The following is a 12,472-nucleotide window of genomic DNA, read 5'->3' as shown; positions in this document are numbered from 1 at the left end:
GTTGAGCCCATCATGCACAAACCGCGATCGGGTGAGAGGCTGGTCTATCCAAGATCCTTGCCTGGGCAGGCAGTCTGCTTGTTTATGATGACCGGCCGGTGCACACGAAACCCAGGGGAATACGAGCACCAATGGCTTTTGAGAAGAAGGAGGGAGGGGGCGGGCATGGATCGTCCAAAGCCCACATGTGCATCCACGTCGACCTCACCTCGTCCAGGTCATGCTCGGAGTACCCCCGTCCGTGCAAAAGACGGTCCAAGAGGCCGTGACGGGTCAACGCCTCCTGGACCTTCTTTCCGCCTGCGAGCTGGAGGGGGAGGGAGGGGCATTTGATGGCGAGGGTGCGTTCGAGGGCGATGCGGGTGGCGTAGTGGGTGGGGGAGGAAAAGTCGGAGGGGGTGTAGCCTGCGCGGAAGTAGATGGTGGAGATCTCGATGGGGGAGGAGGAGGAGGGAGGGGTGATGTGGAGGGCGCGGGTGGTTGGGTGGATGTGGATGGAGTGGGCGAGCTGGTCGAATGTTTGGCGGACGACGTGGATGGCGTGACTGTGGGTGGTTGGGCTTGGGTGGTTGAGCTTGTTCGGTAATGAGTGGACTGGACGTACGCGTGTAGTAGCTCGTATTCGAGCCATCGTTGGTCGAATACGTTGCGTTCGCGCTGTTGGACTACGAACAGGATCTGCGCTCTGAAGCGGGGGTCACGTGGAGACGAGGAGATGAAGAGAAGCGACGCACGTGGGTACAGCGTAGGCGTTGTGTGCCTCTGCGAGACCTTGTGCGAGCCCAGCTGTGGTCGTGTTTGGAGGGAAGTTGTCGGGGGTGAGGTGGGGAGACAGGCCGTAGTATCCGGTGGCAGCGTGGAGGTATCTGTGAGGAGATGAGGTAAGCAGGCGGGGGAGGTGGACGGGACAGACCGGTGCAGAGCAGCAGCACGTTCCGAGAGCGGGCCGAACGAGGACGAGATGGTGTTGAACTCGACCTGTTTCAGCGACGGTGCTGCCTCGTCGGGCGCGTGCAGAAGGTAGTCGGACCGGAACAGCCCGAGCTGCAGAGTCTGTCCCCGTCGTCAGCACATCCACCCCCTCATACCAGCACACACGCACCTGCACCAGTCCCTCCTCCCTCACCTCCTTCCACCCCCGCCACAGCGTCCCCACAAACTCGTCCGCCTTTCCCACGCCCTCCACCGCACCCATCACCCGGTCCAGAAAGGCCTCGTCCATCGCGATCCGCGCGTAGATGTCATTGTAGATGTGCTGCAGGCGCTTTGCCAGGGTGAACGACGCGCGGGGGACCGGCGACGGGATGAGCGAGAGGGGCGCGTGGATGGCTGAGCACGGGTCCTGGGGCTGCGTGTCTGAGGGGAGATAGAGCAGGCCGTGGGAGAGTGCGTAGGTGGTGGCCAGGTGGGTGAGTGTGTCGATCTGTGAGTCCGACAGCGAGGGAGGCCAGTCCGTGAACGAGAACGCGGTCGACATCGTTTGCAGCTCACTCGATCGAGGCGACCATCGATATATTATGCAAACCAATCTGCTGACTCATCATTCATCACATTCATATCGCGTCATCGTTATCAGATCGATGACTGAGCCTGGACTGATTCATATCTCACATGCGTATCCACGTTATGCTTGGCCAATAAGCATTTAACTATTTCCACATATGACCCCAGGGCTGCAATACACAGTAGTGTATGATGCACGTCCACCACATCGCCGCCGCTCAACAGGGTGTTTGACAGTCTGCAATCACATCGTCGTATCGCTCTATGCACACCTCATAGCTCGAGGAACAATGCATAATAGGAGATGAAGCTACACCAGCTGTGATACGCACGCATGCATAATAACGGATCTGGAACAGGAAAGTAGCCAATATACTCTAGTCAATTCACCTCTATCTTTTTAGTAAGACTTGAATGCAATGCCATAAAAATAGGCCCATCCGTGAATCATATACCATGAGACTCTGAACTTCCCCCATGTCAAATTCTTCAGGTCCGCTTCAGGCCCTGCTTGGTACCACTACACTTTCAAACATTCCAGCGGCCAGATCAGAGCACTAATGTATAGTAGACATAGGCGTCGAATCAACCCAAAAAGCATATTAGCAGCCACTATTCTACAGTAGAGTGGGAAGCTCAAATGCACTTGACCGATCCCGCCGGCGAATACTTTGTCTGGCGTTCAGTCTACTTGGCGTCAATTCACGAGGAAATCGTTGAGCGGCGAAAAGCAAAGTACGTACATTGCTAATAGCGAGTTAACATAGCCTGGTGACAACGATGAGTGAGATTAGCTATGTGGATTTCTTTCATTGCAACCCGAGAAGAAGCCTCACATTTACTGAGAATGGTTGTCGTAGTCCCAACGTAGTTTTTCCCTTGTGGTGTCATATACTGCCCAAGTAAAAACGTTACTTCGTTAAAGAGTAGGGCATGCGAGACGCGAATGCACCATTACAAAAGTGATAAAAGACACAACACTGCCTTTCGTGAGACTTTACAATGCTCTTAAAGAAACTAACACACCCACCAGGTGAGGACCCCCATATTGACGAACATGACGATGATTTGCTGGACGAGTGTCTCTGTTCTGAGAACGGTTCTGTACGTCGCATGTTGTAATAAAGATGATGCGATGGAATAACTACCGTCTGATCCCTGATCTTCCTTCGCGCAAGTAGAAAATGACAGAGCCCGTGATGAACACGTCACATATAACGCTGGACAATGCCGAGCCAGCGTAAAGCTAGGCAGGAATAGGTCAGACGACGACATGTCTCGGATAAAAGTGCCATGATAACCAACAGGAGTGTTGAAGAGCACCGCCGGGCCATTGATTGTGCTTATCGATAGCGCGTCAGAGATGATATCAATATCTAGGGCGTGAAAAGCTTGCTCACCCTGCTATGTTACACCCTGATGGGCAGGATGGCTGGGTTTAGAATGTGCACAAGTAGAAAGTGTCAGAAGAGCACGCTAACCTAGTCCTAGGACTAGGCACACGTGATGGTTAAGACTTTACGTGCAGACGTAGTTGCTCTTTATCTTACCCAATGTAACGAAAGCTGCAGCAACCTACGGGAAGGATTAAGTATGAGCCTTTGGATCGACGTTTACTAGACTTACTACTGAAGCTGTAAGTAATCGGTTTTTAGCGCTGACTAGAAGGGAATATCAATAACTCAAATTCACTAAAGATGATTGACATCTGAACTCACTTATCCAAACACGATGCCCGTAAAAACTTGAAGTGGCGCGAGTGTCAGATACCCGTTATATCGAGAACAGCCCTAGTGAACTCACATCTGTACAACGAATGGGATGAAATACTTTCCAAAGCCAGAGCATATTGAGACATCAAGGCCCATCGGAGTCAGTGAATGGGACTTACGCTGAGAGTCAAGGCTCCCTAAAGTACCTTCGCGTCAGACAGTATCGAGAACATCACCAGAGAGGGTCACTCGCCGTCATCTGCCTGTATAGTTTAGTGGTCCGATTAGTCCACAAAGCGATATAAACTTGAAGCCGTAATTGGTGACCGACCATGGTAAATGGGAGGCTGGGAAAACTTCACGTCGGCCCCGTATGAGATATACCCAGTTTAAGGATACCATGCCAAAAGTATGTAATGTATCCAGTATACTGTGGCCGTACCGAACAAAATCGGTCAAGCAAATAAAGTCTAAGCGCTGAAGTTCGATGATAGACAGCCCACTGGCATACATACATAATCAGTAAAACCTGGAGGGTACGGGCTAAGTTCGGGCTGAAGGATCTATAATTCAAAACCTACCAGATACTTCAGATGCTTTCCATCGCGAGGGAATGCACGCCAATAGAACCAAGTTTGCGCCAGGGCTACACCGTATAAGCTGATAATGCACGCGCGTACAGCTTGATTGAGTCTTTAAACATGCCACGGTAGAACTTCGTACTTGAACGCACCTCAAAGCAATTATGCACCCTGACAGAGAATGAAAAGTAAGCGACATCTGCCGTGGTCACTCCAGAACTGACTCACCTATCAGTCCGGGACCCCACTGGCTTGCTCCCGCATGACCACCGCCAAAGTCGGACATGGCAAAATGCGACCAAAAACCTAAACTGCACTCCAGCGAAATAGATGGGTTCTGCGTAATGACGACTTGTGCTTCAACCAGTAAAAGCTCTTATCGATCAAGCAAATGAACATGGAACTCAGAACGAATGCGAAGCATACCTTTTATACACCTGCGGCGGTCAAGAATTACGATGCTGTGAGCACTTGTCAGATGAACTCAACCTTACAAAGTCTCGTATTTATCTTGTCATCGCGGAAATTTTCACGAAATGAGTAATAGATAAGTGCTCGAGAGTGTCTAGCGCTAACCTAACTGAGTAATGGGTGCCGTGAGCTTAATTCGAACATATGAGTGGGTGACCCAAGGGTGACCCAATTGTTCCCATCATACCGTATATCATCACACGCTGTCTTTGGACGCTCGACACAATGCGCGCTCTGTGAAACCTTGATAAATGCCTTGATAATGCTACATAAAGAAGAGTGACAACATACATGAACATCGTGGTATGAGGTGAATATAGAACCCATAGTGGGCTGGTGAAAACCAGTACTGTGCTCAACACTGGAACATAAATCATGTTGCATATCGACTTCCAACCCCCAGCTGCTTTGGCGCCAACAGCACGTTGGTTTATCGCCTTTTCACACCAATCGCTAAACTTCTTCCCAAGTGTGTCATTATTCGCCTGAGGGGCGTGGTAGGTTATCCTTAAATTGCCTGGAATGGTGGTTTTGATTTGCGTGTCGTAATATACCAGTGTTACTTATGAGATGAGCACGAGGTACGATCCACTTTGGTCTGCGGTGATGACGGTAGGCCAGCAACAATCTGGCTCAGCACGCCATATTCGACAGCCTTGAGACGCAAGTTCTCTGTCGCGGCATTGAAGCCCAGTGAAAAGTTGCAATCTTGGAAAAAGCTTGAAGTATTGTAAATATGTACATGTATAGACAAATGACAACATATCAGTAATGCTGCATGAGATCCGTGATCGAGATCGTTGTTGCACATACTATCGTTTGGACCACTGTTGTATTCGTTTTTGCGAGGAGCTAAATAACTCACCAGTCAGTAAAGCTAGAGCCTTCGGAAGTTCGCCAGTCGTTCCAATTTTTAGTTCTCTAGAAGTCTATGTAGAAATGAAAGCGCGCAAGGAAGATTTGTTGCAGCGGAACGAAACCGAAACGATGATGTTGTTGTCAACTATTTGTCACACTAGGTCACAGCGGCATCTCTAAGAGAAATCAGGCGGAGCTCTTCGGAAGGGTTGGGCCAAGTAGGCACATTGTTTGTTGTCTCAACGCTAAGTCCTGTTGGAGTACAGTACCCATTAGTAGTTTACAGTCTGCAACACTATTACAGTAGTTACAGCCACCGTCGTACATGTAGCCACATTACGTAGTGGCAAGAAGGAAGTCTTCTGACCATCATGTCACTCTAGTCAGTTCAGTCAAGTATTGACCTTCTACAGGTTATGAGCCCTGGCTCGCACCAGAAATCACTGCCATCTGTTCTATGCTGCTGTTTACTACTATTGTTGACTATGGGAACAGATTTGTTGCACCACAGTCAAGTCATGATGATGTGGCAATCCTTGTTACAAGGGTTCTATAACAACCAAAGTTTGTATACTCTGGCGCACAACAAGACAAGCAGAGAGTGGTGAGTGGAGGAGAGGATAATCTCCCTTAAAGTAGAACTGAATTTGTTGTGGGTAAACGACAGGAGGACTTGCTGAGGAGTCTCCTTGATCTATTGGGGTTTATATACATCTACAGACTATTTGCACATGTGTACTATACAGCTGATGAAGGCAATGGCTGATGATGTCATAGGGCACAGCCTGTGTGACCAGTTTCCACTGCGTGAGAGACTTGTAGCTAAGAATAAAGGAAAGCCCACAAGAAAGTGGAGTTTGAACAAAATGGAAAGTGTCACATGGCACAGTGTGTGAAAACTACAAAAGAAAGTTAAAGTGGAGAAGGAGATTTTAAGGTCCAAAAATTGTGGATTGTAATACTACCCCCCTTCTAAGGCTTGACTTCCAGGCAAGACCAGGTACCGGAGGTAGTGGTCAAATTTTTGGACATAGGTTGAAAAAGGGAATTAAAAAGGTTTGAGTCCGTGCCTCTAAGCTTCCTAGGAGCTGAGGGATTCTTAGAATAAAATCCTTGAACAGCATTACGAGAATTGTCCAGATGGGCTTCTGGTTCCCACATTCTGTCCTCATCTCCATAGCCCTTCCATAGGACTAGGAATTCTAATTTTCCACACTTCAAGCGTGCATCCACCACCCGTTGTCGATGATGAGAACTGCAGTCAGAAAACCACACACAAAAACAAACAAACACACAATCCTCCCAGATTCCACGGAACTTGTTTATGGGCTTTGCCTCCTAGAACAGTGGAGTGGTCTGATTGTTTGTGGGGTGGTACGTATAACAACCCTTCAAAGTAAAATCTAGAGATGTATGGGTGTGGGTTTTGAGGAGGAGGGATAGTTGGAAGATAAAAGATAGGGGCTTTTGTGACGAGTATGGACGGAGCACTACCTTGCTAATTATAGCACAAGGTAGGTTTGAGAATGGCGAGGCAACGAGGTTCCCAGTGATAGCAGGCTGCTGACACACAAACTGTAGTGCTCAGAAGGACTCTAATCAAAAGGAATGACAATGACCTTCAAAAGTGACGGGTGACGATGACAGCAGTTAACAGTGGTAGCAGTGGGAAGTGTTGTGACCATGCTAGATCATAAGTAGCAGAGTAGTGAACTTGAGATTAGAGAAGAAGTCTTGACTTGATTTCTTGTTTTGTTTTTTACAAGGTAAAATACAGGGGTTTATATAGTGAAAAAAAAGTAGGCTATACACAGTATAGCTGTGCAAAAAGAATAAGAAAGAACATGAAGGAAGGAATGTACACTGACAAATCCTGCGTAGGTAGTACAGGATAAGATTGTCAAAAAAAGGAAAAGAAAGGGATAGAACAATGAATGCTGTGAGTAATGTCACAGGTTTGTACAGCCATAAAGTAAAGTCCAATAGCAAAAAGAGAGCAGGAAAATCATGATTTCATGGGAAGATGCAGTAAAAAAAGGGCAAGGCAAAACAATATCAGTATTAACACAGTTCCTTTATTGTCAGTCAGGCATTCTAGAAAATATGTGTCCATAAAAATGATTCAAAAATCAAAAATAATCGCACTGTAAATGAATGTTCTGCTGAAGAAAAAGAAACTGGAGCCACCGGTCCACCACCTAGTCCAAATCCGACAGTTCCATGGCCTTACCAATGGACTGGTTGTGTTGGACTACCTGATCAAACAAGGGAGGGAGAGGAGTAGTTCCAATTTGGAACAAGTGAGTCCCAGGCAGCGTGTGGTAGGTGTAGCTGTAGCAAAGACGATGGACAAAAGATAAGTGTACCCAAGTGAATGGGACAGCGATGAACATGGGCGACGCAAGGGGATGAACCTTCTCCAGCTCAAAAACTACCCACCCACGCTCCAACCAGGCAAGACGAGCGGTCGATGTTTTGATAGTATATGATGGTAGATCGATGTCATGAAGATGGACCTGTTGCCCTATTTGGACCGGCCGCCGGGGCTTTGCTGATATCAGCAGTGGCACGTGGTAGTCAACGGATCGGCAACGGAAGCGGATAGGAAGTGGTGACATCAGAAATGGTGGGGGTGCAAATAAGATGAGGAGGAGGAGGGTGGAGGTGACAGAAAAGTGGATTAGAATGGGGATCCAGAAACGACCGTCAGGTGAGAATAAAAAGGAGAGGAAGGGGCCCATGGTGGGGCTAGGCAAAGGAAGGGGAGTAAGGGAAACGACAAAAGCAAGGGTGCAATGCAATGTGTAGCCAGTGGCAACACAAAAATTTGCCGAAATGCCAAAACGCGGAAAGTACCGGATGGAAAAGCAAAGGTGAGCGTGACTGGATTGCCTAATAGAGGTGGTGCTGATCAGCCACAAGTTTGAAAAAGGCAATATTAATTACTATTCCACGTGGCACTGTGCCTGTGTGGCGCAAAGGCGAATCTTTTTCAATATTCGCTTCATTATTGACATCTGTTTATGCTACCAATCAACTTAGGTGCATGACACCATTCAACTTTGAACTCTCCTTCACCTTCCTGGGTGACTACAACCAGTCTGGGCCAGTCTATGCGCTGTCCTGGCAGCAGCCCTTTGTAGGGTTTTACACAGCTAGTATTGACCGTGGGTACTACCCTCATTCATTTTGGGAGTTCCAGCTCCACTGCATTGGGTTTGACTTCCTTAATCCAGTAAGGGCCAGTCCACTTTTTGGTCAGTTTTCTAGACTGCCGATCTTTTAATTTTAAGTGGTTGGTTACTTCAGTCAACCTCTGTCCATAGCCTCTTAGGTTGATCAGTTTCTGTGATTTGATGTGCCTAAGAGGCCTTTATCCTGGGATTATCCCATAGGCAGGTAATCCATGCAGGACTCTCTTGAGCTAAGGTCATCCAGGAGCAATTTGAGAACCCTGGGAGTCCCAATTGGTGCAAGGGGTCCTAGCATTATTTAAGAATCTGAAAATTGTCCATCCTATACTAATACAAAGTAGGACTATTTTAGGATGTACTCAAAACTAATATATGTACTGCTTCAAAGGCTATCTAACATATTCCTACTAAATAGATATGCTCTGTGAGTACCAAGTGGTGTCCAAAGCATCTAATGGGACTATTTTGACTACTTTTTGGTACTAATCAAGTCTCACTGGGTATCCCAGAAGGTCTAGTAGGATGTCTTTATGATATCCATGTGGTATCAAGAAGATCCAATGGGATTAATATATATACTGCTGGTATTCCCCTGAGTTATGTAGGATATCTTTTGGAGTACTTGTATGGTGTCCACAACATCCAATGTGACCACTTTGGGTACATCTTATATTCTAACAAGCATCCCAGGTGCTCCAGTAGAATGTCCCTATGTTGCCATAGATGACCTTTAACAGCACTCAGATATTTTCCAAGAGATCCATTGATACTACTGCTGATATCCCAATGGTCCTCCAAAACATTCTTATTTATACCCAAATACCCTTCAAAAGCACCAAATACTGACTGGGAGATCCAAAGAAACTAATATTTGTCCTGATGGTTTCCAAATAGTCGTCCAGGATCTCCCTATTATACCCCAGATGTCCTTTGGTGTACTTGTATAGTGTCCATAACATCCAATTAGACTAACATGGGTATTACTTATATCCTATTGGAGCATCTGGGATCTGCTTATTATACATGGATACCCATTAGGAGTACTCACAATTATATAGAACATCCAATAAAACTACTGGTGTCCTTGAGGGCATTTCTAATGTCTCTGTTATATCTGGATATTCTTTACCATTACCCACAAGGTGTCCAAAATATCCAATGAAACTACTATTTGTACAGCAGGTGTCCCAATTTTTATCCAAAGCATCTCTTGATCCCTCTTCATAATCCCGTTAATCCACCATCTGTTGATGGCGGATTGCCTTGTGGGTCCATTCCATGATCTTCTCAATTGGGTTCTTCTAGATCCAATTGTGGATCATTTTCCAATTATTGGGACTCATTGCCTTTAAAATTAGATTTTGTACCAGATTTGGCGGTCTAACTCCTGTCAGGCTGCTTCTGCAGTTTAGTATTACTTTGTGTAATAGTAGCCATTGCTGGATATACAGGGAAATTCAAAAACTGTAAATTAGGGGGTGTTTCACTGATAGATGGTAATTCACTCTGGTTATCTTTTTCACTCACTTACTAACACAGTACTGAATTTAACCTGGGTTATATTCAATAGTATGTAAGAGTTTGTGATTAGATTGTTCTAATATAATCACACACTTCGACTAAATCTCTATATGGCTTAGAATTACGTAGTTTTAAATACCTATTTGGGAAGTAAGGTATGACTAATGGTTGATACCTTCCAATGAAGCCATTGTCTCCCTATATGGCATGAAAATTGCTCGCTGGCCCACTGATGTCCCCTTTGTAAAACCCTTTGCAATGGGACAGTTAAAGAGATTCATACACTTCAGGATGCATGGAAGAATGGGACGTGCTACTGGATGAGTCTGACAAAGGCTCAGCTTTCTGCTCACAAAGCTGAGCAGGAGGCACGGCAGGACGCAGGCAAAGTTATCTGGGGCAGATGAGGATAATGCATAAACCCCATGTTCAGGTGCGTGTTCCCTTTTCTTTATTTTCTTATCAACTCACCAGGATTACTCTCATGTTTTCCACAGCACCATTTGACCAGCCTTTGCCCAAAGATGCTTCATCCCTCGTTGTATTACTCCCATGCTTTTTTCATTATGCTTATGTCTATGTTTAATAAAAATGTTATAATATCATGGATTTCTCTATGTACATGGATTGTCTGTATGCTACTAAGTGGCAAATGTATGAGCTTGATGAGTTACTTGTAAATGGAGCATCATTATGCTGGCACTGATGAGCACGCATGGGTGATACTTCATATAGTTGCATTGCGACGCGCCTTGTCACATGAGGGCATCAGAGAAGTATGTTAATAGCTGTCTTGCTCAATCAGACAAAGCAATGTTGTACTGTATAGCTGGTTAAGGTTAAAAACCTTAATTGAGCTGGGAAAGGGGAGATGGACCAAATTAGCCATGGGACGGGATGACATTGACTAACCTTAAGCCCAGTTGGTAAGTATCTATTTGCAAGCCTCAAGTCCATGCGGTATCAAAGAGATAATTAAAAGAAGCCCGGAAACGGCTCTTTTGCTTCTAATTAGAAATGTGTCACACATGTAATATCACTTCTAAGTAGAGGCGTTACTAGGGAATTACAGGTGCATAAATCTATAATGTAAGTACTACAGTGTTAGAGAGCCTCCCAGGAACAAAACACAGATTTGAAAGTTATGAGATAATTGCACATCAAACATCAAGTAGAAAATGATGCCTAAAATGGTGAGAGACAGGAAGAGGTCTTTGATGAGCAGACTCTGATCAACATGGAAATTTCAGATTGTTCCCTGGTGAGTTAAATGGTGTGACTTTGGATCTATGTTTGTTGACCTGATACTCTTTGATTCTTTTCAGTGACTTATGTAGAGGTACAAGAGTGAGATTGAATTATACGGTAGGAGTAGTGATGGAAAATCATGCTTATAACATTGTAGTAGAGATCAAAAATAAATAGTAGGTCTGGTAGATTTCAAATAAAGCTATATGCAAGTAACTACTGAGTTTATGAGGCAGAAATGACAAGCCTTTTCAGTAGGAATTGCGGGATAGTCATCACAAAAGTTGCAGAAAACTGAGATTGCCCAAGATGCATGCGGAAGGATGAGGCCACGTGATGAAGATCAGTTACATCATATCATGACATTGAGAAACAACAAAGGCAGTATCTGAATCAATGTGTCTCTTCAACAAGCAGAGATCCCAGTATTCGTAGTATAAGAATTGTAGATATTGTCATACAAGAAAAAACCTATCAGTATCAGTACTGAGCAAGAATTGCGAGAACAAAAAAAACTAAAGTGCACTGAAGCCCTCTCAAGCTAAGATGTTGTTGTCTATCTCTTCTCCTTTGTCAAAAATGATACGGTCTAGCTTATGCTCCTCATCCTTGCCTTTGAGATCACTATCCTCTGACTTGTCCTTGCTCATCATGTCAGAGTCCTTGTCATGGTCTTTGCCCTCTGAGTCTCCCTCTCTCTTTCTCTCATCATCATCCTTATTCTCTCCATATTTCTCTCCCTCTTGTTCACCATTATCCGCCATTTCATCATTGACAACATAGTCTTGAGGTATGCACCCTTCTCACTGCAAAAGCTTATCCCAGTTGCAAGTTACTTTGTGACCAACCCTGCTGCCTCAAAAATGCATGAACATGTCCCTGTCCACAAAGCTTGGACTACTTTAGAAGCTGCTAGTGATGTAGTTTAGAGAGCACTCACATATTTATATAGAAATATCTCCAATCTTTATCCCAACCCTTTGTTTTAGGATTCTGACGAATAAACAATGGACTGAGGTATTCATCGGTTGATCCTAACAAAAATGTGGGAAAAAGGTGAACACCATGAACTACAGAATTGGGGTCAACAAGACTGAAAGCGTTGCAAGTGTCCTCCATGTTAAAAAACTGGAGCCAATACAATCATTTCACATTCCATCCTGCATCAAAATTCGCGTTGCACTGAAACCAACGAACAAATAGCACATCCATATGTGTTGGCCTTGAATATTGTGAGTGCTCATTTTTCCTATGTTTGACCATAACATTAAATATCTGAATGACACAAGTGTACCAGTATGGATGTGTACACTTGTCCTCCTGTGATAGAAACATGATGTCAGCTTGAGTTAAAGGATTGACTGTGTCTTGCTCGCATCAAAGA

The 12,472-nt window shown here is 45.3% G+C and overlaps 2 protein-coding genes across 2 annotated transcripts in view; both read right to left on the bottom strand.

Moving 5' to 3' along the window:
* The window catches only part of SERLADRAFT_408898 (uncharacterized protein), a gene marked incomplete at both ends in the record, with an annotated part of 4,515 nt that extends 433 nt beyond the window's left edge, over window positions 1-4,082 (bottom strand). Inside the window, 17 exons of the mRNA XM_007319246.1 lie at window positions 107-545; window positions 605-685; window positions 735-866; window positions 914-1,053; window positions 1,103-1,423; window positions 1,612-1,741; window positions 2,247-2,271; window positions 2,340-2,397; window positions 2,530-2,605; window positions 2,652-2,749; window positions 3,130-3,164; window positions 3,222-3,247; window positions 3,307-3,332; window positions 3,395-3,412; window positions 3,797-3,875; window positions 3,949-3,967; window positions 4,025-4,082. Of these exons, the coding sequence (XP_007319308.1) occupies window positions 107-545; window positions 605-685; window positions 735-866; window positions 914-1,053; window positions 1,103-1,423; window positions 1,612-1,741; window positions 2,247-2,271; window positions 2,340-2,397; window positions 2,530-2,605; window positions 2,652-2,749; window positions 3,130-3,164; window positions 3,222-3,247; window positions 3,307-3,332; window positions 3,395-3,412; window positions 3,797-3,875; window positions 3,949-3,967; window positions 4,025-4,082 (1,761 nt within the window). The remainder of the gene's footprint in view (window positions 1-106; window positions 546-604; window positions 686-734; window positions 867-913; window positions 1,054-1,102; window positions 1,424-1,611; window positions 1,742-2,246; window positions 2,272-2,339; window positions 2,398-2,529; window positions 2,606-2,651; window positions 2,750-3,129; window positions 3,165-3,221; window positions 3,248-3,306; window positions 3,333-3,394; window positions 3,413-3,796; window positions 3,876-3,948; window positions 3,968-4,024) is intronic.
* Window positions 4,083-4,129: 47 nt separating this feature from the next.
* Window positions 4,130-4,631, bottom strand: SERLADRAFT_391634 (uncharacterized protein; the record flags this gene model as incomplete). Its single annotated transcript, XM_007319245.1, has 4 exons — window positions 4,130-4,171; window positions 4,223-4,306; window positions 4,373-4,501; window positions 4,559-4,631. 2 exons carry the CDS (start codon window positions 4,592-4,594, stop codon window positions 4,373-4,375), a joined length of 165 nt encoding a protein of 54 aa, XP_007319307.1.
* Between the last annotated feature and the right edge of the window lie 7,841 nt (window positions 4,632-12,472).

Source organism: Serpula lacrymans (assembly GCF_000218685.1).
Source record: "Serpula lacrymans var. lacrymans S7.9 unplaced genomic scaffold SERLAscaffold_8, whole genome shotgun sequence".
Lineage (NCBI taxonomy): Eukaryota > Fungi > Basidiomycota > Agaricomycetes > Boletales > Serpulaceae > Serpula > Serpula lacrymans.
This window is presented reverse-complemented; position numbering and strand designations above follow the sequence as displayed.